The following is a 25,112-nucleotide window of genomic DNA, read 5'->3' on the forward strand; positions in this document are numbered from 1 at the left end:
ATACACACCAGGAATTTATCAGTGGTATCTTCTATATGTGTGGCCATGTTATTGCAAGTATAACAACCTCCTATCTCAGTAGGGTGCAGAACACAGTGATGATTTTGGTGAGCAGGGGGTAAGAGTAGCCTGTATTCCCATTCTTTTCCATGGCATCTCTTTGCCTTCACTTTCTGTGGGACCCTCTGACAGGTTAAAAAATATGAGCCAATGGAAATTCCCTGTTTCTGCTTTCTATCCTATCATTGAGAGATGATAAGTGACTGTTGCTTCTACCTGTTGCTGGTATCCCACCCAGTCATGCTATGCCTAGGCAGTGACTTCTGTGAGAGAAAGAAAAACAAAGGGCTCTTTAAGCTTGACATAGACAACAGACAAAGTGTATTTCAATTCAGGAGTATTGAAAATGACAGTTCTTGTATATATAAATTATGTGGATGAAAAAAGTACTGTATTATCTTTATTTTTAAATATCCATCTTTAGCTTTAAAGTGATTATTCAGGTTGAAGATATTAGACTAGGTTAAACTTTTATTTATGTAGTCTTTATAGCCTGCCTAATTCTAATAAACTGATTTGGAAAAGTTTATTAAAAGATCCTTGTAACAAGCTCTTAAAAATAAAGACAAATAAGGACAAATAGTAAGAGCCATGTAATGCTTGAAACAAGAGAAAGGCTGTTCCTTAAACCCTTAAGTAGGTTATTGGCAGCTATAATGAAAAAGATAATTATTAAAAAGCTATTAAAAGAAGTATAACAGTAAATCAGGAGAGAAAGACTTCTTTCTACCATTAATATCTTAAATGAAACTATTGTGTAGATGCTTACCTAGAAGATAATGAATGTAAATGGACAAGATCTGGAACAGAAGATTTTTTAAAGATAGAACGTTATTCCCCATATGGTCATGTCTTATATTGACCATCCCAGAAAACACAGAGAGCCTCAATTTTTCACATTGACTAAATTCCACTAGGAAAAATGGAAAACGACTCATTTTAAAAAATCAAACAATGGGAGGAGACCTCTTAGTCTGATGCATATGCACCTGTGTTCTGAAAATCAGGCAGGCTCTTTGATCCTAAGACAATTATTTTTGGATAACTGTCTCATATAGAGAAACATACCAAAGCTTACAGAGACCAAAAGCTAAACTTGGGCAGTCTAAGAAGGGCATGTTGGGAAAACAAGATAGCTTCTGAACATACGTTGCAATCTTGAATCCATGTAGCAACCTCATCATCGGCGATGTCCTTGTTTGTGGCTGCCTTCAACAGCTCATTGGTTCGATCCTCCTGCTGCTGAACCGACGAAGCACACTGTTTCGAGTAGTCCTTGTATCTTTGCCAAAGCTGAAGTAGGGCCTTGCTGGAGTGTAGCTGCTCAGCAATCTCTTCCAGCAAGTTATTCCATCTGGAAATAATAATCAACACTCATGAGCAGATTACCACCTCTCACCAAATGTTGATATTTGCTATTTTATTTTTCATGATCCTGGTTCATGTGAATACAGACATACCCATTTCTAGTTAACATAATAAAAATCAATGTTTCATATTCATAGTTTCAGGGTAGGTAATGAGGATGATGGCAATCTTTGGGTGTACAGTACTTCTAATTCTTTCTAAATCTCTTCACTACATTTATGTATCCTTAAATTCATGTTGTGAAAGAGAATTTTAAAGGATAGAATCTATGTAGCTCAAATTCAAAATGTCATTAAGTTTTAATTATATCATTATTTATAATAAGGCTGTGATAGAAATAGTGTGTAAAATTAACATACTCCATACCTCATGTTGACTTCTTTCAGTGTATTGGTAAGAGTTTCTGTCACAGGCGGGTGGCACTCTTTTAATAATTGGTTGGTGATAGAGCCAAATTTCTGTAAGCTCCTTTCCTGTTTTTCTAGATCATCTTGGAGATTCTGCCCAAAGAAAAAGACCCACAGATGACATAACAGGATCTAAATTCTAATAAGCAAGTTTAAAAGGAATTTGTGTATGTTTTCATAAATATGCATATATACATGTATAAAGCAGGCATGACTTAGCATCAATGCTTTATCAGCTTTCTTTAGATAATCATTTATTCCTTTCTTTAGGATTTTGTTATTTTGACTATGAGAAGAGGTTATTAGCAATGAAGCCTTCTTCTATTGGCATTTGGATTCTGCTGGAAAAGCTCATAGGGTGCCCTTGTCCATTGTCTGGTAGGAAGCTGCCAGAGATGGTAAATTCCTCTTCAAAGGGTTTAATTGTGCAATGTTTTGTCCTTGGTTCAGAGGCCCACCTCCTTGTAATTTCTTGTTTCTGGCCTGCGAGCAGCCCTCCCACTCTTGTTGTGTCCTGACTTGGCCAGACATGTCCAAACATGCCTTGTGCTGTAACACAGGGACCACTCCTACTCGCTCCCTCCCTTGTGAATCACACATTTACCCTAATTGGAAAAGTTTAAGTCTTAGCCAACCAGGGTCATTTTAGGTTGTGTGGTTCAACCCTAGCCAACAGGGGAAGGACGCAGGGATAGGGACTGCATTAGGGATAAAAACTCCTTCTCTCCTTTGTTCAGTGTGCTCTTGCAGCGGCCAGAAGTGTAAGCGGCACAATTCTACAGAAGTAAATTTGCCTTGCTGAGAAATCTTTTGTTTAGGTGCTCGTTTTCCTTGCTATGCCAAGCTCTTGTTTCTAATAAAGCCATGGCAATGGTGTATGTAACGTGCTATCTGCCAAACTGTGGATCTCTTTGGCACTCAAAGCCAAAGTCATGTCTCTATTTTATTGCATACCTAGAGTGCTTCTACCACAAACTCCCAAAGATGAAGACTAACAAGGCACAGCTTTGGCAAGTTTTATCTCTAGGTGTTCTTCCTTGCCAAGAATTATTTTTAATGTAAAAAAATGATTTTCAATTGACAAATAATAATTGTATGTATTTGTAGGGTACTACATGATGTTTTGATATATGTTTATACTGTGGAATGAATAAATTAAGCTAATTAACTTATCATTACCTCAAATACGTTCCATTTTTGTCTAGCAAAGTTGAACTCATAGAAGTAGAGTAGAATGGTAGTTACCAGGGCATGGGATAAGGGATTAGATGGGGAAAAGAAAGATGTTGATCAAAAGGAACATAGTTTCAGCTAGACAGGAGGGATAAGCTTTAGTGATCCACTATACAGAATGGAGACTATAATTAATAATAATGCATTGTATATGTCAAGATTGTTTAAAACAAAGAATATTTATCAGACAGATTTGGCATCTTCTACCAAGCCTATCTAAATAGTCTTCTACCAAGGACCAGTAAGGGAACTGAAAGAAAGTTGTTTCCCTGGAAATAGTGCTGAGGTGATGAAACTAGGCCTCATAATTCCTAAGCCTCATAAAATTTAGAAAGCTTGGCCATCATGAAACTTAAACCCCAGATGGCCACGGATAGCCCCCCGATGTTCCCAGAACCCAAACAGAAAGACAATTACAGGAAATAGCCTCATGGGGTCCCACCCTGATAACCTCATGGGGCCCCACCCTGATAGCCTCATGAGGTCCCACCCTGATAACCTCATGGGGTCCCACCCTGACTCAATGTCCCCAATGTTCCCGGAATCAGCAATTCCAGGAAAGAACCTCCTAAGGTCCCGCCCCAACCAATCAGAACAAGATACCTTGCTCAGGCCATAGACAGACCCAATTACCACGCGCCTAAAGCTTTGTTTGAATTTCACGCCCTAAGCTGTGTTTGAACTTGTGTTTGCCTATATAAACAACCTGTAACAAGCACTCGGGGTCCCAGGGCCAACTTAGAGCTTGGGACCCTAGCGCGCTAGTCATAAATAACTCTCTGCTGTGAATCTCGTGTCGGTGATCCTTCGCGGCGACCCCTGCCCAGGAGGGAATCGACAGTTCGGTTCCAACAGTGACAGACTCAGTTCTTCAAAAAACTCCACAGGTTAAGTAGGCTACAAAAATTGAGTATTATTTAACACCAATATCTGATTACCCTCAAATGAAAACAGTCAAGGAAAAGACCCTTAATCCTTTCATGTCTTAAGACAGCTCTTGCAAGTATTAAACATATGTTAAATTAAAAAGCATTTCTAACCTCCTCAATGTTATAAGATGTGCTTTTAAATTTACTATCCTCAAAAGAAGTTTTAGTGACCTTTAGTAACAACAATTGAAGGGTTAAGAAATTATATAGACAAATTTGTCCTCCCTCCCTCCCACCCTACCCTAAAAAATATATTTCCTTAAGAAAGTCATATCTATCTCACATGTTTGCACACACTCCTGAGACAGGAGAGAGTGCTCTGTTGCAGACAAACACCAGGGATATCATTATAGACGGACACAATGACAAAGGACCCACAGGAAACCAAGCAGTAAGCGCTAGAAAGGAAGATTCTGTGGACACGCTGGATAGGCCACTGATATTTTACTGAATGGAAGCAACTGGATGGTTTAAACATTTACCACCTTTGTCATTTTTCTCTGTTTTCTTTTGAACATTCCTTGGAATATGTTTGGAGACGCAGGATAAGAAGAGAAAAGGAAAACAAAAGGCAGCGACAATGAATCAAGGAGGTTGAGTTGGCCATAAAATCATTGTATAAAAGACAATGTGAAGATTTTTTACAACAGGATCTTTGAAATCATTTAGTTATATACCAGCTAATCCAGAATTTGGCACACACAGACAGACAAGTTTGCTTAAGTAACAATAACACAGGTAAAATTAATTTTAAAGATCTTAAAAAATAATTAAGTATAAACAACATATGGCAATTTTTCAGGATGATGTCTCCATTTGCTAATTTTTCAGTTTTCTGAAATTAAAAAGAATGTTAAGCATGTATTAAATTAATTCCTTACCTGAAGATTGTCCACCTGAACTTGCACAGCTTCTAAGGAGCCAGTCAGCAGACGGAATCGGGAAAGAGAGTATCTGGCCTCCATGAGGTAACTGTTTATCTTGTCAAAGGCCACTTTGTGATTACTCCATTGGTCAAGCACTGATTTCAACAGTATCTTTAATTGTCCAACCTTTTGAAAAAGACAAACATTGCTTATTGCTTATATTTCATAATATCTGAAATGATGGAATATATATTCAATTGATGGGAAAATATTAACATCTAAGAACTTCATCAGGGTTTCAGGTATCATAAACAAACAAAACTAAAAAGAAAAATATTTAAAAGGTAAAATGTATCAACTTTGAAATTTATGCCTTTCACACTTTTAAACACTCAGTTCTAAGTGGAAATGCTTAAAAGGGTAACATATATATATATATACACACACACACACATATATATGTGTATATATATATTTTTTAAGTCATAAGAGGTTGATACTTTTAATGAAACAGTTTAAGAATTGTATTAAATAAGTATTTCAAATGCATTAACTCATTTAATCCTCACAACATCTTATGAGATAGGTATAATCATTATCCCCATTTTATAGATGAGGACACTGAGACACTAAGAGGTAATGAAAATTACCCAAGATTACACTGTTAGAATGTAGGAGATTTCAATTTCAATCCAGGTAGTCAGGTCCCAGAAAGTGAAATATATCTATAGCTACATCAATACCTATATCTATCTCACATGTGTGCGCGCACACACACACACACTCAGATAAATATCTTAAGACAAAACATCTAAGATATTCCTTCCTTATACTTATTTATCTCTATCAGAAAAGTGTTTAGTTTGGTCTGTATCACTTAGATACAGATATCCATTTTGTATATCCTTTCCTAGGTTGGAGACAGATGTTTGAGAATGATCTATCGCCATAGGAATGGATGAGATCATTAAGAGAGTAATGTTTAAAATAAAGGCTTATTCTAGAAAACACCAGAAACTAGACTTAAAAAAAAAAAAAAAAAAAAGAGGATAACGAAGCAGACTTAAAAGTACAAAGAGATAATGTATAGATTCGATTATTTCCTCCGTTACTTTAGGAAAAACAAAACCCCGAGTTTGGACAGAGCTGGCAAACACCGTCCCGGAGCTGGCTTCCGGCAAGCAATATTACCATGTGATCTAAACTCGCCCAGGTTTGGCCGAGCCCTTGCAGTGTGCCCACGACAATGCCAGAGACGTCTTCCTTCTTGTTCTGGATCAAAGCAAGTCCATTCTGCTCAATTTTCTCTACTTCTTTTTCTTTTGCTTTAATCAAATCTTCCAGATCCTGGGAGATTTAAAAAATAGTCACTTTAAATTGTTCTATTATGGAACTCTGGGGTGCACTGAAATTGAGCCATTACAGTTTCATGTCCTAAAAACCTTTTACTAATCCAAAAAGCTTATCTCTTTCAGAAGAGGCACTCCACAGAAGTACTTCTTCCTACGCTCAAATGCAAGAAAAGTCATCTTTTTACACATGGCAAATCAGCATAACTTTAACAAAGTAAAATTTGATAATCTAGCAGATAAGGAAATGGTACTATGTAATTTTCTCAAGAGCCTGTGAGGAAAGAAATACATGTCAGGAACTGTAATGTTATTTATATTATTAAGTTCATATATGTTGGTATTCAAAAAGTTACGCTGCCTACCCCATAGGAAGAAATGTGATTGAATGTGGTATTCTGGGTCCTAGTATCTGAGATTTAGTCACATTTCTACTACTATAAAGCTGTGTCACTTTGGGTAGGTGAGAAATTTCTACTGGGTCTCAGTTTCTTCAGATGGGAAATCAGAAGACTGATTTCAGATGGGAAAAGATAATCTGTATGATCCTCTCTCTCTAAAATACCCTGAATTCTACATGATTCTGAAAGATTTCAGGCTTCTTTGATGAATCAAATCCTCATTTTCTTTGGGATATGCATTCATAATTGTCAGTATAAAATGTTCAAGAACGAAAAGCAAAATGAAGAAAAGATCTGGAGCTCATACTGAACCTGTATCATAACCCTAATTTTTATTTTAATGCCATCCGAAAATTTGAGAAGCTCAGTGAAGCAGGCTGAGACTGCTATCAACATTTTATAAATAAATACATTGAAGATCAAGTCATCTGACCTGTCTTGGGTAAAAGAGCTGGTGAGGGCTGGAGTGGGGATTAGAACTCAGTCTTTGGAGCCTATGGACTCCCAGCCTGACATCAGAAGGGAGTCGGCTGAACCTCGAACTGTGGAGGGAATATAAATCCCATGTTGGTGTGGCATGAAAAGTCAGGCATTAAGGCATGGTTACAGTCCCATATTCAGAAGTATACCCTCAGAACTAAAAATAGATTTGTAGTTCTTGGAGATTAGAATGGAGAAAATCCCCAAATTCTGTAACTTTGGATAACACCTCAATTGTATAAAAAATATTTTTTATACCCCCTCATGATCCATACATGGGTAATAAGATTGAAATTGGGTAGTGCTGCTGCTAAGGTGTTAATGAGGAGTCCAGTCTCTGTTATATTAGTTTCAAATGTCATGTCTCTTTAAAAATAATTTTTGCTTCTTTTATTTCTGTTTCTATTGTGGTTCAACTTGTTAATCTCTCTCTACCTCATTTTAAAAATAGAAATAATAAGACATTTTCTGCTTACTCCAAAGGGATAAAATTAGATAAATATATACAAAATATATTTTAAGCTGTCAAAAAGTAGCTAAATGTAAGATATTATTATGTTTAGCCATTTGGCAATGTGCCATGCTTCAGTGCGAATTTATTTATTTTTCTCTATTGAGTTATCATGAAGCTATTTTTGTTTTGGTTAATTAGTTAGAAACTCATGCATTTGGCAGCTTAAAGTGATCATTTTTGTTTTTCATATTGTTCTCTTATTTCCACTCTATAATTTTGTCACTATTTTGACAGCTTTGATAATTACCAGAGAATAAATATAGTGATTACTGGGGTTACAGGTCCTTCGTGTAGTATAGAAAATATAATTAATTTACTATTTAGAACTTTTCTATTTCTGTAAAGAGATTAAAAGACCAGAAACAATCCTTCCAATATGTCTTTAATATGGTTCTAAAATTCAACCATTAGAAATTGAGTTTCCATGGAAACCACAGAAATTGAGTTTCTAATTCAATTCTATGATGTTAACTTTTTCTCAGTGAGGAATATTAAATGAATGTTCCATTGCTTAGAAACTATTTCTAAAATGCCCTGCACATGTATGTTGGTATAAGAGCAAAGCCCACAAGGGAAACAGGGCTGAAATATATATTACGTAAAAAATAAAGGTGTGTTTCCCTTGCTTTCATTAATAATTAAAAGATGACTCTGTTTTTGATCAAAAAGGGGAAAGGCCAAACCTACCATTTTTAAAAGCAATAAAACATTCTTAAGTTGGGTTAATTCATAAATATCAGTTTTATGTTGGTTTAAATTAATAAATCACCTATTAAAGACTGGGAAAATATTCAAGATTTTTAAAACAAAATAAAGCTGGAATCCAGTCACCAAGTTAAGTATACTGGCTTGAATTTCACACTTTGGTCCAAAAAACAATTTCTCCAAAATGACAATTCTAACAAGACTTGTAGTATAGCCAAATAGAACCTTCCAGTTAGGCCACTGTGATTTATTTATATGTGATGTCCCAAAATAATTATATGGGCTACTTTCATTCTGTCTAAATGACTTTTCATTTCAAATCATGAATTAGTATCAGTACAAAGTTCTTTAAACCACACTTTAAGCTTTTCCTCCTGACACTGTCTGACCTGACTCTCTGAAAGACTAAAACTTAGGTCCTACACTTGGTAAAACATGGTCGAGCTGCTGCTATATTTTCCATATGGTAAGGTGTCTCCCTGTTAAATAGAAGACATGAACAGGAAAAGAAACAAAATGGAAAATGGCAGAAAAAGCAATGTTAAAGAGAAGAAAAAAATACTTAGAGAAAAAGAAAAGTATGGAAGAAAAGAATTGGAAAAAAAAAAGAAAATGCAAATGATATTAATGTGGTATTTCAGTCTTTCAACAGTAAAGTTTATCACAACCATGCAACCAGAAGGCACTCACTTTGCTAATTCTAATACGCAGAATTACCTTTTAAAATCAACGGATATATTTTAACTTAAGAACTCAACGAAAGTTATGACATTTTGTCCTCACAAGTAAAGAGCTGAAATTCTGGATTATTTATAGATTTTAGATTTTATGGCCTAAATCAGAAATACCACTGGCCTCTGGAAAATCGGAAATGCAATGAGACTAGTTGATGCATGTTCTTCATCTTCAATCTTTAAGCACCCATTTTCTGACACGAGGCTTTTTATAATTAAATAAAAAACTATTATTATTTCAAGGTATTTCTTTACATGATGTTTTGCTTTATCAATTTTATGCATTCTCAAAATTGTAATCCATTAGCTGGGGAGACAGCACTTCTCCTCCTTTTCAGAATTGAAAAGCTTTGATGAAGTGCTTAAATATACCTCTCTGTATATGTGTCCCAAATAGAAAACATGATGATTGGAAGAGAGATCATTACCAAAGTTCTTTCTTTTTGAAACCCAGAATAGAAAAACAAGACTTGCAGAGAGAAGCTTTTCTGTAGAATTACTTCACTGTTGAGTTTTCAATTGTTTTTAGGAAACACTATAAGAGAACAGTCATAATCTGTAACATTATATGAACTCATGAATTATTTTCAAAAATCTTATTACAGCATTAACTGCAATAGCTCACTTTTCTTTTGGGTACACAACAAGACCTGTGTGTCCCTGAGTCACTGGAAAACATTTGGAATGTTACTGCTTCACCTGAGCTTTCAATCCTCATTCCTCAGAGTAGAACAAGCATACTCTGTGTACTTCCCCATGTGACAAAAGAGAAAGTAACATGGATACTTTCTATTAACTAATAATAGGATTTAATAATAATAATAATTAATAGTAGGAAGTCCGCTGTGAAGTGCTTGCTCAGAGGAGGTGAACAGGAATCCAACCAAGCCTCTAGTGCTAACTTCCATTTATAGGACATACAGAGGTAAGGACATTCATAGGCCAATCCTGAACACGGCACCCATTGACAGTTTCTGCGACAGGTTGTAGTCTTAAAAAAATATTCAAAGGATTTAAGAGATCTAACAAGCAAATGTAGCGTATGGATATTGTCTGCATCCTTATTTTGAATAAGTTAATGTGAAAAAGACATTTTAAAGACACCTGAGGAAATATGACTATGAGTTGAACATAAAATAATATTAGGAATTATTAAACTTTTGATGGTGATAATAATATGGATGCATTAAGAAAAAGTCTATTTTTCTTTTCTTCTTTTTTTTTTTTGAGACAGAGTCTCGCTCTGTGCCCCAGGCTGGAGTGCGGTGGCGCAATCTCGGCTCACTGCAAGCTCCGCCTCCTGGGTTCACGCCATTCTCCTGCCTCAGCCTCCCGAGTAGCTGGGACTACAGGCGCCCGCCACCACTCCCGGCTAATTTTTTGTATTTTTTAATAGAGACGGGGTTTCACCGTGGTCTCGATCTGCTGACCTTGTGATCTGCCCGCCTCGGCCTCCCAAAGTGCTGGGATTACAGGCGTGAGCCACCGCACCCGGCCAAAAAAGTCTATTTTTCAAAGATATATATTGTAGTATGTAAGAATAAAGTGACATGATGTCTGGTATTTACTATGAAATCTATTTTAGAAAAAGAAATAATTTATGCAATTTTTTTTTTTTTTTTTGGAAACAGGGTCTTGCTTTGTTACCCAGGCTGAAGTGCAATGGTGTAAACACGGCTTACTGCAGCCTTGATCTCCTGAATTCAACCAATCTTCCCACCTCAGCCTGCTGAGTAGCTGGGACTAGAGGTGTAGCACCACCACATCTGGCTGATTTTTGTAGCTTTTTGTAGAGAGAGGGTTTCACCATGTCGCCCAGGTTGCAAATCTTGATAATTATTAAATGTGATGCTCGGTATATAGGGGTCACAGCATTTCTCTCTACTTATGAGTGTGTTTGAAAATTTTCATAATTTCAAATTTTTAAAAACAAGTGAAAAACTCTAATGTATTTTTTTTATTTAAAAAAACCTATAAACTCACATAATCAGCAAAATTTGTTACTAAATGCAACTTTTAAAAAATATTTAACTTGCAACTCTCAAGGCCTACAAACACATTAGCATATGCCATGAAATTGTGAGAAGGTTCATGTTAGCCATCTGGATTAGTTACCTGACAGTCTTTCAGCGCATTTTGAACAGAAGCCTGATCTCCAATTCGATGCTGTTGTTTTAGTCTCTTTTCCTGAGTTTCAAACCATGTTTTCAGACATTGTACATTATTTTCATATTCTGACCAAGATTCCAATAACCCTTCCAACAGCTGGATCTGAACAAACACAATAAAATGAAATTTGCAATTTTATTTTAATAAAATCAAATCATTGGCAGGCTAATTATTCTAGCCAGCATTTTCTCCACATTAAGAATTCTTAAAATACAGTTCATTGTGTACATGATTTAAAACAGGGGTGTCTAATCTTTTGGCTTCCCTGGGCGATACTGGAAGAAGAATTGTCTTGCGCCACACATAAAATAAACGAACACTAACAATAGCCAATGATCCAAAAAAAAAAAAAAAATTGCAAAAGAAATCTCATAATGTTTTAAGAAAGTTTACGATTTTGTGTTGGGCTGCATTCAAAACCGTCGTGGGCCGCGTGCAGCCCGTGGGCTGGACAAGCTTGATTTAATAAATGAATTTCATAAAGTATGAATCAATGACTATTATTGGGAAACAATAAAGGACTAAAGTCAACTTGAACCAAAGGCAAAATAAATCAAGAGGCATCTTTAGAAAACTGAAACATCATGAAATATACAAAGAGCACAGAGTGTATAAGAGAAAATCTTCAACAGGTTAAAGAAAGTTTAGGGTGATTAACCTTCAGCAGTATTATTGGAAGCGTTCTTTGCCCAGTATAGCCACACTACTCGTGAACCCAGTCTTCCTTACAGAGTGTGCCTGTTCTTGGGGTTTTCATGTAAATCTGGACGGTGGCAAGCCAATGGCTTACCTTCTCAGTTACTAGACCTTGCAGAATTTGCCAACTTTTATTCATTGCTCCAAGTTGCTCAGCAAAATCAGTCTTATCACTACGTTTACTTTCCACATCCTGACTGCTGATTTGTAGCACAGACTGGTTCACAAAATCCACCGTCAGCTGTTTACAGTTAATGTCTATCTTAAAACCCTAAAAAAAAAGAGGAGAAAATAAGATTATACAATAAATGTCTCATTATTTTTCCATGAGTTGGAAAGCCTTAAGTAACCTCAATATTAATATTATCACTTCTATAACTCAGCTAAAATGGCTCAATTTGTCTGTATTCACACAACTCATTATTTTTGGAAGCCAAATATATATATTTGTATATGTTTATACGAACATAAACACAGATATATGTGTGTGTGTGTGTGTATATATATATTTTTTTTAGGTAGAAGATTTAGAACTAGATAAATTATATAACCTCACTATAAAATATTTATAAATTTATTTTTATAATTTCTGCAATTCTTTAAGAATAACATAAAATTATTCAAAATCATTCCTAGTACCAGATATCACTTTTTATTTCTGTAACTGATAATGCATTTTTCTTGCTCTTGAATTCCTATCTGGTCAATGTGTAGGAAACATACATTCCAAGACTTGGTTACTATAATTTGAATTTTTTAGTTCTTTCAAATAAAATGGTCTCAACATATGAAAAGTTAAAAACAAAAAATTTTAATTACCTTATATTTCTGAAGGTATTCATGAATTGCCTTGTAACCTATGGAATTTTTAATATTATCTTCATCCTTCTGAATAACATTTTCCATTAGAGAAATCCAGCTCATGACTTCAGAAATGGCATGGCGGGAAGGCAGTTTATCCATCTGGAGCTGTCCAAGTCAGGGAGAGAACAAGTCCCAAGTGTTAAAATGGAAACCCCAACTTCTGCTAACTTAAAAACCCTCCAATAATTCTTAAAAATGTACCAAGAGAGATAACACTCCTTAATGACATTTGGAGATCTTACCCCTATTGAAAGCTTGAAGTCAAACATCAGGCAAATGCTGAACAATAATAGTCATTTTATGTTCACCTGACATCCAATACTATAAACATTGTATAAACATTAACTAATTAATCAAAACACCAGAAAGAAGAGAATATTATTCTTATTTTATAACTAGTTTTATGAGCTTAAAAAAACTTATCCATAAAACATTCAACAGATGTATTTTATTAATTATCTTATAAAATCTCTGCATATTGACTCAGGAATGTTAAAAGAAGAAAGAAAAATACCACACTACAAGCTATCATTTTCTAGATTTTTTTGGCACTCTTATATTTATTCCTAAGAACATAGCCAATTTCCTCAGTCCTTAGCTGATATACAGTACTTACAATTCGAAATCTTACTTAACATATCACGCATTTATGCATATGTGTATTATGATGATTTGGAGGAACAAAAGCAATCATTTAAAATCTTTGTATATCAACTTCTGTGTGGTGCTGAAAGACATAGCAATGAACGTGGGTTGGTTCCTGCCCTCTGGGGGCGCACAGCTGCTGCTTAGGAGAGATTAGGCATGTACATGAAACACAGCTATCCTGCCTGAAACACAGTGATGAGTGTCAGAGACAGATAAAGATAAAATGTTCTGGGATTTCAGGGAAGGTAGGTGTATTTTCAGATAAGAGGAGTATTTACATCTACTGAAAGCCAGTTGCTCTCCTATACATACGATTTTTTTTACATGTATTATGTTCTAAATCTTCGTAACCACTCACTTTATGAGAAAAGTGTATGTCATTGTCCACATTTTATCCAGGAGAAAACAGAGTTTAAACAAAGTCAGACAAACATTCCAATACACATACCCACACCCACATACATACAAGAAAGAAACCCTCAGAGGAAATGCCTTCGGGGCAGGGCTTTGTAGCGTAGTTCACTTTTTAAATTTTATTTATTTATTTATTTATTTTGGAGATGAGTCTCGCTGTCACCCCGGCTGGAGTGCAGTGGCGCGATCTCGGCTCACTCCAACATCTGCCTCCCCAGTTCAAACAATTCTGCCTCAGCCTCCCGAGTAGCTGGGACTACAGGCGCATACTGCCACGCCAGGCTAATTTTTTGTATTTTAGTAGAGACGGGGTTTCACTGTGTTGCCTAGGCTGGTCTCGAACTCCTGAGCTCAGGCAATCCGCCCTCCTCAGCCTCCCAAAGCGCTAGGATTACAGGCATCAGCCACTGCACCCGGCCTGAGTTCACTCTTAATATTAACACAATGGGAAAGAGGAGGCCAGGTGTCTGGGACAAAGCTGATTCAAATTTGTGAGCAAAAGCAAAAAACGAATATATTTTTCCATGTCAAATAGCTTAAGTCAGTTATTTCCCACGAAAGCAATCCTTCTTTCTGTACCTGGTGGAGCTTCTCCTGGACGGCTGGGATATTGGTTAGCAGGTCAGTCCACTGGCTATCAATGTGCGACAGCTCAGAGCGCAGCGTGGCTGTGTCCACCTTTTTCAGTCGAAGGAGCTGATTTCCAGTACTCAGAACAGATGATTTCAGGGAAGATTTGGCATCCACTTCTTTAGAAAACTCCTGAAACAAGTAGCGATGTTCAAATTAGGGTTAAATAACCAGACAATTCATTAAAAGCAAAGCTATCAATTTAGTGCATGAAACAATTTCCTTTACATCCTGGAGGGGATTATACCGAACACTCAAAGAAAATGACACCAGTACACCCTTGCCCTCGAATGAAAGCAAACTACGAAGCCTCTACTTGAAAACTACTCTGAAGAGGCAATGTTGAGTCATGGAACCCTATTATTTTGCATAATTATGGAACACACATAGTTAACATTAATATATTCTCTATAGCTTAGTTTTTTAAGTATATTCACTGATGGTTGACTTCCTTCCTTCCTTTTTTTTTTTTCTTTTTAGATGGAGTCGCTCGCTCTGTTGCCCAGGCTGGAGTGCAGTGGCACAATCTCAGCTCGCTGCAACCTCCGCCTCCTGGGTTCAAGCGATTCTCCTGCCTCAGCCTCCTGAGTAGCTGGGATTACAGGCACACACCCACACCCAGCGAATATTTGTATTTTTCATAGAGACGGGGTTTCACCATGTTGGTCAGGCTGGTCTCAAAGTCCTGACCTTGTGATCTGCCCGCCTTGGCCTCCCAAAGTGCTGGGATTACAGGCGTGAGCCACCACGCCTGGCCTGACTACTTTTCTACTGGTGCATGGGTCAGGCCTAACTTACAGGCCTGAATCAAATGCCTTAGATTCTTAGACTTACCAGGAAAGCATTTAGATGATCCCGGACCATTTCCAGCTCTTGTGGGACTGTCACAGATTGCTGAGTCCAAAATTCTAGCCTGTCTTTTGCAGACTGTAACCAGTGAATTAGATCTGCAGATTCACTTTGATATCTGTAAGTACATTACGGAGTCTATTAAGTAAACATTTCATCCCTATCTTCTGCTCACCTACATTACTCACCAATGCCAACAGTTTTAAAACAAGAGGTCTGAAGATTTAGAAGAAAAATGCATGAGGTTGGCACTCTGAAATTTTCTTAATATTGATACCTTTATCAAGCCCATCTCTCTGGGTTTCCGCTTGCCTGTCTTTCAGCTGGGTATAAAAGTATCTTTCCCCTACTCCTTCACATTGATGCTACTTAGAAAATATCAGATGATGGTTACAAAAGGTCCTTTGAAATAAAGGCAGCTTAGACACAGACTATGTCATTGTGTAAAAATCAATCCTCCACCCTGCTGAATGTTTCCCATTGCCCTTGAGAAGCTTCCACTTTTCTCTTTCTCTCCTTCCACTCTTTCTCTTTCTCCACTTCCATTTTCTGTTTCTCTCCCTCTCAGGCTTTACTGTGATTTCTCAGACACAGTCATTAGGCAAGGGAGGGTGAAACTCAAAGGCAAGGTGCGTTATGCACCTGCCTCCCTGCTCACTTTTAATTACATGTTTATATGAGTATACAAGAATCCAAGTGGGAGGCCGGGCGTGGTGGCTCACGTCTGTAATCCCAGCACTTTGGGAGGCCGAGGCGGGTCGATCACGAGGTCAGGAGATCAAGACCATCCTGGCTAACAAGGTGAAACCCCTTCTCTACTAAAAATACAAAAAATTGGGCTGGGTGCGGTGGCTCAGGCCTGTAATCCCAGCACTTTGGGAGGCTGAGGCGGGCAGATCACAAGGTCAGGAGATCGAGACCATCCTGGCTAACACGGTGAAACCCTGTCTCTACTAAAAAAAAAAAATACAAAAAATACAAAAAATTAGCCGGGCGTGGTGGCGGGCGCCTGCAGTCCCAGCTACTCGGGAGGCTGAGGCAGGAGAATGGCCTGAACCCGGGAGGTGGAGCTTGCAGTGAGCCGAGATCGCGCCACTGCACTCCAGTCTGGGAGACATAGCGAGATTCTGTCTCAAAAAAAAAAAAAAAAAAAAAAAGAATCCAAGTGGGGACTTTCTACTTACCTTTTTTTTTTTTTTTGAAACGGAGTTTCACTCTTGCTGCCCAGGCTGGAGTGCAATGGTGCAATCTTGGCTCATTGCAACCTCTCCTTCCCAGGTTCAAGCGATTCTCCTGTCTCAGCCTCCCAAGTAACTGGGATTATAGGCATGCACCACCATGCCTGGCTAATTTTGTATTTTTAGTAGAGATGGGGTTTCTCCATGTTGGTCAGGCTGATCTCGAATTCCCGACCTCAGGGGATCTGCCCGCCTCAGTCTCCCAACATGCTGGGATTACAGGTGTGAGCCACTGCGCCCGGCCTCTGCTTATCTTTATTTTCCAAACTATACAATAAGTTCCTAGAGGAGCCATGTCACTTTCAAGTGAATATCTACTTGCCTAATTTATTTATTTTTGAGACAGACTCTCGTTCTATTGCCCAGGCTGGAGTACAGTAGCATGATCATGACCCACTGAAGCCTCGACCTCCCAGGCTGAAGCAATCCTCCCACTTCAGCCTCTCCAATAGCAGGGACCATAGGCATGTGCTACCATACCTAGTCCTGTTTTATTTTTTGCAGAGATTGGGGTCTTACTATGTTGCTTAGGCTGGTCTTGAACAGCTGGCCTCAAGCAATCCTCCTGCATTAGCCTCCACAAGTAGTGAGATTATAGGTTTCAGCCATCATCCCCCACCCCCACTAGCCTTATTAATACAATGTAGCATTCATCTGAAAATATACAAAACAGTCATGTATTACCTGGTCCAGTGTTTCAATATTGTTTCCAGTCTGTGAAGTTCCTTAGACACTTTGTTGGTGTTACTTAGCCAGCGCTCTCCAAGTTGATTTAGTTGACTTTCTAGATCTGAGCAGCTGATGGATATCAGAAGTCGTTTGCCATCATCTAATACTTGATATAATTTGGGCTGGTATTCATTAAGGCTAGATTTTAAATGCTAAAATCATTGAAATTATGAGGTTACAAGTTTGGATATGCAATTTTTGTCTTTAAGAATTATAATTTCTCCAGTACCTACAATGTTCCCATTACCTGTTATTGGAACTTAAAGTATACTCACTCAAGTAACACTGAAAACTTCAAGATGTTTCATCTATATTTAAGTATAGATGGTCTCCTTTTGTTTATTATTATTATTATTTTGGTAGTGACTTTAGGTGGATTTAAAACTTTCAAATTATTGTTATTATTTCAAGAATTGTGTGGCATCAGCATAAATTAATGCTTGGTGGAGGCTGAATTTTCAAAAAGAGCTCTCATTAAAAAAAAAAGAAAAAAGAAAGACTTTTAATAATGTCCAACTATAAATAACAGAAACATTATCTCCTTTCAATACCAATACCTTGAAAGAAAAGTAAAAGTACTAATAAAGTAATTGATCACAAATTTGTTTACATTCTGTTAAAACTATTGGTAAGGTTCTAAAGGCAATGTGGCAGCTTGTAACACCAACCTGGTAGAGTGTTATGCGGTCAATAAGCCTGTCCTCGTTCTCCTCCACCAGACCCACGCTTGGGATGCTGTTTTCCACCACCTCCAGCTGTCTGCTAAGCTCCTGCTGGTCCTCATCTAGATGCGACCACGTCTAGAAACACAACATTTGTCTGTGAGCTAAAAAAAACGCTCATTAGGGAAATATATTCTTCCTTGTGTGCAAAATACGTGCTTGACAGATTTTCCTTAAAGTTACATCAGAGATGTTTGCAGTGGGGTTTGCTTTGGGAAGCAAAAGATGGCTTTAAGGCAAGTAATCAAATGGTGATGCTTGAAAGCATTGTGAATGGGCTCTGGAATCTGCCACTAAGCCCCTTTATGGTCGTGAGTAAGATACTAAACTCTGTATCTCTTTTCCATATATTACAACGGGGATAATAATAGCTGTCTTCTCCATCATGAGGATTAAATGGAATAATGTGTGCAGTGTACCTTCTAACGGGTATGCACATTTTTTTTTTTTTTTTTTTGAGACAGAGTCTAACTCTGTCGCCCAGGCTGGAGTGCACTGGCACGATCTCGGCTCACTGCAAGATCTGCCTCCCAGGTTCACGCTGTTCTCCTGCCTCAGCCTCCCGAGTAGTTGGGACTACCGGTACCTGCCACCACACCCGGCTAGTTTTTTGTATTTTTTAGTAGAGACGGGGTTTCACCGTGTTAGCCAGATGGTCTCGATCTCCTGACCTCGTTATCCGCCTGCCTTGGCCTCCCAAAGTGCTGAGGTTACAGGCATGAGCCACCATGCCCGGCCTTTTTTTTTTTTTTCTTTTCAGATAGGCTCTCACTCTGTTACCCAGACTGGAGTACAGTGGCACAATCATGGATCACTGCAGACTCGAACTCCTGGGCTCAAGGGATCCTCCTGCTTCATCCTCCCAACTAGCTGGGACCACAGGTGCATTCCACCACATCAGGCTAATTAAAAAAAAATTTTCTGTAGAGACAGGGGTCTCACTATGTTGTCCAGGCTGGTGTCAAACTCCTGGCATCAAGAGATCCTCCTGTTTCAGCCTCCCAAAGTGCTGGGATTACAGGCATGAGCCACCACATCTAGCCCAGGTATGCATGGCTTTATTCTTTACCACAGTAAGGATTTAAGTCAAAAAGATGGGGATGTTTGCCTTTCATGTAACGAGTAAGCAAAACAATTACATTTGCATGTGAAACAGATATCTCTAAATATGAATATATAGTCTATATATTCTATTAAAGAAAAATAGCAAGTCACTTATTCCTAAGTTCAGACTTTTCTTTTATTTAAAACTGGAAAACACTTTTAAAAAGATGAGTTGAAGTCTTTTCCAATAATTTACACCGTGGGTCAGCAGTTTCTCAGTGTGAGCATGCTCACTTTACTGTGCAGTTGGAGGGGCAACAGGGCACAGTAGTAGAAACCCATGCTTTTTAAATACACTTACCAAATATCTATTTCCTGGTACTTTCAATGCCTAGGAATCTAGGAGTAAATATAACAGATACAAACCCAGGCCTTCTAGTGAGGAGAGACAGGTAATCAATAATAAAGAGTAAACCAAAAACAAACAATAAGTTGTATGGTATAATAGAGTTCTTGTGCTGTGGAAGAACAAAACAGAACTGGGTAGGGATGGGAGGGAGTGCCCAGGTGTGTGCCTGGCGGGGCTACAATTTAAATGGTGTCATCAGGTAAGTTTCACGGAGAAACACACATTTCAGGTTGTGAAGTCAGACAGATGAAGGTGTGATCACTGACTCTGCCACCAATTAACACGTGTCTTGGCAAGCCATTGCTCCCAGACTCGTTGCTGAAACAGGGATTCAAAATACCACCTCAAAGGGTTATGATAAGGATGAGATGGATTCATGTAAGTTTAAGAAGTCTTGCCAGGGGCCAGACATGTCAATAAAGCATAACTATTATTACAGAAATTTTGAACGTTAAAGGTAGATGTCTCTCCAAAATACAGGGAATTCCACATTAGGGAATTCTACATCTGGGATTTGGGGGTTAGCTAGCTATGAAAATGTTGGCCCAGGGAAAAACTCATTTGGAAAAAAATGCAAATAGGACCTGCAGACAACCCAGGTAAGAGCAGCAATATTCAGTAATATTGTGGGAGTGGGTGGTGGAGTCAAAAAAGTGGAGAGAGATTATAATCTCTAAAACTTCCAAGGGAAACAGGAAGAATGAGAAAGCAGGAACAGTTCAGGGCAACTGATACAGTTACTGAAGAAAGAAAGGAGGGTACTGTCCCATCCATAACGTCCTACATTTCCACAGGGTTCTACAGCTTGCCAGTAGCCACCACTGAGCACCTATTCTGTTCCAAGAGCAACCGCATTTGGGACAGAAAAAAATATTTCTACATTTTTCTTTTTCTTTTCTTTTTTGTTTTTTTGAGACAGAGTTTCACTCCTGTTGCCCAGGCTGGAGTGCAGTGGCATGATCTTGGCTCACTGCAACCTCCACCTCCCAGTTCAAGCGATTCTCCTGCCTCAGCCTCCGAAGTAGCTGGGATTACAGGTACCCGCCATTAACATCCGGCTAATTTTGTTTGTATTTTTAGTAGAGATGGGGTTTCAACACATTGGTTTGTTTCACCATGTTGGCCAGGCTGGTCTCGAACTTCTGACCTCAAGTGATCCACCCACCTCAGCCTCCCAGAGTGCTGTGATTACAGGTGTGAGCCACTGCACCTGGCCTATTTCTATATTTTTCATATGCTTAAGTAAGCTATCAGTCTGAATATCAAAACCCCAAATATCTTCATGCATAGTCTGAAGTCAGTGTGTATATATCTTACTTCCAACATGGCACAGCAGATAGCCAAATGTAAACAGAAAACGCAGGGGGAACAAGCAACACAGAACCATAGGAAAAGTACAGTCCTAAGCCGGAGAGCACAGCTAGCTCTGAGGTTACATGAGGCAAACTGCATGGATCAATACGTCTTGCATCAAAGGTCCATTTTGCAGCAGGAAGTCTGCAGCACAGAAGACATGACATCAATGGTCTCACCTCTAGAATGTACTCCAGCTCCACACCCCTCTTGTGAGCCCGTTTCAGTACAGCAGAAGCCTGAGCCATCAGCTCTGTATGGAACTGGGTTTCCTTCTGGACTGCAAAGCTGATTATCTTTCTGAAGAGTGTTTCAGTCAAGATCATATGAGATTCCAGGCCCTGAAAGTATTCCTGCAATTTTTCAGGGAGAAAGAAGTCAGCAACTCATTCATGTATTACATTAGAATCAAAATTGGTTTAGGGTCGGGTGCAGTGGCTCATGCCTGTAATCCCAACAGTTGGGGAGGCTGAAGTTGGTGGATTACCTGAGGTCAAGAGCTCGAGACTAGCCTGGCCAACATGGTGGAATCCATCTCTACTAAAAATACAAAAATTAGCCAGGCATGGTGGCATGTGCCTGTAATCCCAGCTACTTAGGAGGCTGAGGTACAAGAATCGCTTGAACCTGGGAGGCCGAGGTTGCAGTGAGTCAAGATCGTGCCACTGCACTCCAGCCTGGGAGGAGAGGAGTTGACACCAACCTAGCCCTGGAGCTGAGTAGACAGCTCTGCATTTCTAGAGGAGAGTGAGGAGTGAGCGAGGAGTCCTTGAGCAGGACAAGGGAGGGCAGAGAGAGCAACTAGGACCAGGTGGACAAATGGACAAAAAGGAAACACAGGGAAAGGTAGAGTTAAGAATGAAGGTGGGCTCTTTTGAAGAGAGGCTCTGAGTTTTCCTTTGCCAAGCTCAGGTTGGAGCTCTGGTTGGAGGCTCTGTCTCAAAACAAACAAGCAAACAAACAAACAAAAACCAATGCTTTAAATGTGAAAGCTGACAGAGCTCAGTTAATATATGAGCAATATCCTCTCACTCCCACTGGTCTCCCCCTTGGCCCAGGCACTTGTCGCCGTCTACAGAGAAGGGAGCTCTAGACTCCTAATCGGCCTCTCCACCCTCTCCACTCAAGTGCATCCTATACCTGGCTGTGCTGCACACACAGTGTCCCCAGAACAAGGATCTTCACGTGTGCCAGCTGCAGAGAAAACTCATCTACCCTCGTAATACCTCGTCCATGCGCAATCCGCCTTCCTTACTTTCCTGGCATGGCCTCTCACCGCCATGTACCTCCATGTGTTTTGGACACATTAGCTCCCGTTCCCCACCTTTGGCCTCTGCTTCTACTCTGTTCTTAAGATGTTCTCACTTGACACTTTTCGATGACTTTCCTTCCTCCATGGCTGGGCTTGGGCTCTACTTTCTGAACTTCTAGGATGTTTGGGTGCTCATTCCATGTTGTCAAGCACAGCTTTACACGCACTGATTGATATTAAAGATTTGCTTTCCTTGTATTATACCTACACATAACAGAACTGTAGGCCTTGCGCCATCCTACAAACGTTTTTGAAATGTTACTCTTTGTGTATAATAGACCCTGGAGGATGGAGATTGACCTTATCCCATTTCCTGTACCCAGTACCATGAAAGAATGGAAGAACTGGGAACTGATAATGACAGTTAACATTAATTGTGCGCTTACTGTTTGATAGGCACTCCATAAATACTTTATCTGACTAATCTCATCCTCCTAACAACTCTATAACTCTATGAGATAGGCAGTTTTGTTTCCAGTTTTACAGATGAGAACACTGAGCCTCACCCCCACCCCCAGTCTACGTAGCTTGCCCAAGGTCACATAGCTAGTCACGGCAGAGCTTGGTGTTCAAACCCAAGGGCAGTGTGGCTTTATCTGTGCTTCTCACCAGGACTGCAGAACTTTCCCTCAGAAAATGGGCTGGTCAGTAGAAGCTAGAATCATTATTTTTAACCAACAATTATCAAATCACAGAGTCCTAAAGTTGGAGGAGACTTTGAAGTTCATCTAGCCCAATGTGCAATGAAAGCTGAGATTCCTTTTATAAGTCCATCTGCCCTGAAAGCCTTGGCTGGACTTCTCATGGCCAGAAGGGCTGTCTGCTCAATGGCAGTTTACTCCTTTTATAGTTCTTTTTCTATTGAGGTTTATTTCCCTGTTATTTATACTCATTGATCCTAGTTTCCCCTCTGGAATAACTCAGAATGATCTTTTATTGCTATGGTCAACAATTTGAGAAACACCAGCTGTGAACTTTAAAGCAATGGTTTCAAAGCCAAATGATAAGGCTTTAATAAATCATGAAGCTTTGAACAAAAACGTCTGGGAAAAAATAGGAAGAACAATTTGAAAAAGACAAAAAAAAAAAAAAAAATCCACCTTTACAAGCCACCAGAGAGCTACACAATGGTAGAAGATTTAAACTTCTATAACCTAATGGGATTTTTTTAGTTTCCCTACTGGAAATTCCCATAGTCTAGAAGGCTGGGTTTCTGGACTAGCAAAATTGCTCTTTCCGTAATCATTGCCAATAATGCAAGAGGGGCGTGTGTGTGTGTGTGTGTGTGTGTGTGTGTGTGTTTGTGTGTGTGAGAGATAGGCATTCTTTTACCATGGAGTAGTGTCCAACCTGAGCTTTGTTGTGGCATACAATGATGGAGTGATTTCAGGCCCCTCAAGTTTGATTACATAGTAAACGGCCTTGCTGTTCCCAGGGAGAAAGTCTGAGGTCTACAGCAACTAGAGGAGCATATGTGTAAAGGTCAGAGGATCTAAACGATGCATGTAAAAGACACCGACTCAACCCTGGAACTGAGTAGTCAGCTCTACATTTCTAGAGGAGAGCAAGGAGTGAGTGAGGAGTCCCTGACCAGGACAAGGGAGGGCAGAGAGAGCAACTAGGACCAGGTGGACAAATGGGCGAAAAGGAAACACAGAGAAAGGTGGAGTTAAGAACAAAGCTGGGCTCCTTTGAAGGGAGGCTCTGAGTTTTCCTTTGATTTTTCTCATCTAGGGAGAAAGCCTGGCTAATACTAGTGAGGAACTGATCAGTAAAATTACAGGTAAGTTGATCTTCTTTTTAAATTCCCAACATTATAGAAACATATCCCCTGTAATTTCTCTGTGCTACTGAAAGCCAGTTGGTTTGAATATACATTTTGGACCATTTTAAAGAATAACTATAGAAGTAAGAAGTCATAAAATACTGAGAATATTAGGTTTTACTAAATATATATCAGGGTTTGAGAGTATGCTTTCCAATTACAATCTCTCTCTCTCTCTCTTACTCTTTTTTGTTATGTACCTTATGTTTGTCAAGTAGTTGCTGGATTTCCTCTTTGGAAGACACGATGATTTTCTGGTCTCCTGCCATCTTCTCCTGACCAGTTTCTAGCAAGTCAGCCAGATCTTGTAGGGCCCTCTCATACTGACTCTTGAGTGTAAGGTTCTGGTTCAGGCCACTCCTCCGAGAGCCAATGGTCATCATCAGCTCATCATACATGTCCTAAGAGGCAGAGACCACAAGACTCACTCTCAATTCATATTCTGGCAACTCTCTAAAGGCATATGAACTATGAACGCACTAAGCCCAAGACCCAACCAAGAAAACGCCTTCAGGGATGTGCCCTGTGGAAATGCTCCGCTTGTAGGCCATCTGCTTGTCTTTCCTATGAGCCTTACTTTGAAAACACGTTTCACAAAAAAATAACCTTTGGACCTTTATTCTCATGCCTGTGATATATTTGCTGTGACTTTACAGTGTCGTGATACCTGGTAGTTCAAGTTCTTTCATTAATCTTATTTGGTATTCTTATCTTTCTGTTTTAAATTTTATTTTATTTTTAACTGACAATAAAGCACAATGGAGAAACTGAAAAAAAACTGAATTGATAAAAATGTAAGTATGAAGTGACTGAGTAAAAAGATAAAATAAATATTCAATAAATAATGTGGAAATAACTCAACTCTTTGAAGAAAAATAATGTCTTATCTCATGGCACATATCGAAATGTAATTTAGATTGACTACAAAATAAAAATTTAGTAAGTTAAAATATGAAAGGAAAAAAGATGTGTCTACAAAAAGTAAGCTTAATATTTTAAGATTTTAAAGGATATGAAAAAGTATCTCCTAGAAATGATATATGAGGGAGATTTGACAACTGTTTTCAAATATTAATTGTTTATGATGAAATGTGGGGTAAAACTGTTGAAAAAGTGTCCACGGGGCTGAGGGACATGTCATAGAAAATGTAATTCCCATTTAAT

At 38.8% G+C, this 25,112-nt stretch overlaps 1 protein-coding gene across 13 annotated transcripts in view; it reads right to left on the reverse strand.

Annotated features, from left to right (window-relative positions):
• SYNE1 (spectrin repeat containing nuclear envelope protein 1) overlaps positions 1-25,112 on the reverse strand; it is a 529,762-nt gene that overhangs the window by 98,544 nt on the left and 406,106 nt on the right. For all 13 annotated transcript variants that reach the window (XM_028847246.2, XM_077999556.1, XM_077999555.1 and 10 more), the window contains 13 exons: positions 24,149-24,349; positions 20,991-21,164; positions 17,952-18,083; positions 17,239-17,435; positions 15,302-15,434; positions 14,417-14,599; positions 12,731-12,880; positions 12,006-12,182; positions 11,162-11,317; positions 6,055-6,210; positions 4,879-5,049; positions 1,795-1,928; positions 1,210-1,414 (listed from right to left, as the gene is read on the reverse strand). In XM_028847246.2, coding sequence (XP_028703079.2) covers positions 1,210-1,414; positions 1,795-1,928; positions 4,879-5,049; positions 6,055-6,210; positions 11,162-11,317; positions 12,006-12,182; positions 12,731-12,880; positions 14,417-14,599; positions 15,302-15,434; positions 17,239-17,435; positions 17,952-18,083; positions 20,991-21,164; positions 24,149-24,349 — 2,169 coding nt within the window. The remainder of the gene's footprint in view (positions 1-1,209; positions 1,415-1,794; positions 1,929-4,878; positions 5,050-6,054; positions 6,211-11,161; positions 11,318-12,005; positions 12,183-12,730; positions 12,881-14,416; positions 14,600-15,301; positions 15,435-17,238; positions 17,436-17,951; positions 18,084-20,990; positions 21,165-24,148; positions 24,350-25,112) is intronic.

Source organism: Macaca mulatta, chromosome 4, assembly GCF_049350105.2.
Source record: "Macaca mulatta isolate MMU2019108-1 chromosome 4, T2T-MMU8v2.0, whole genome shotgun sequence".
Taxonomy (NCBI): domain Eukaryota; kingdom Metazoa; phylum Chordata; class Mammalia; order Primates; family Cercopithecidae; genus Macaca; species Macaca mulatta.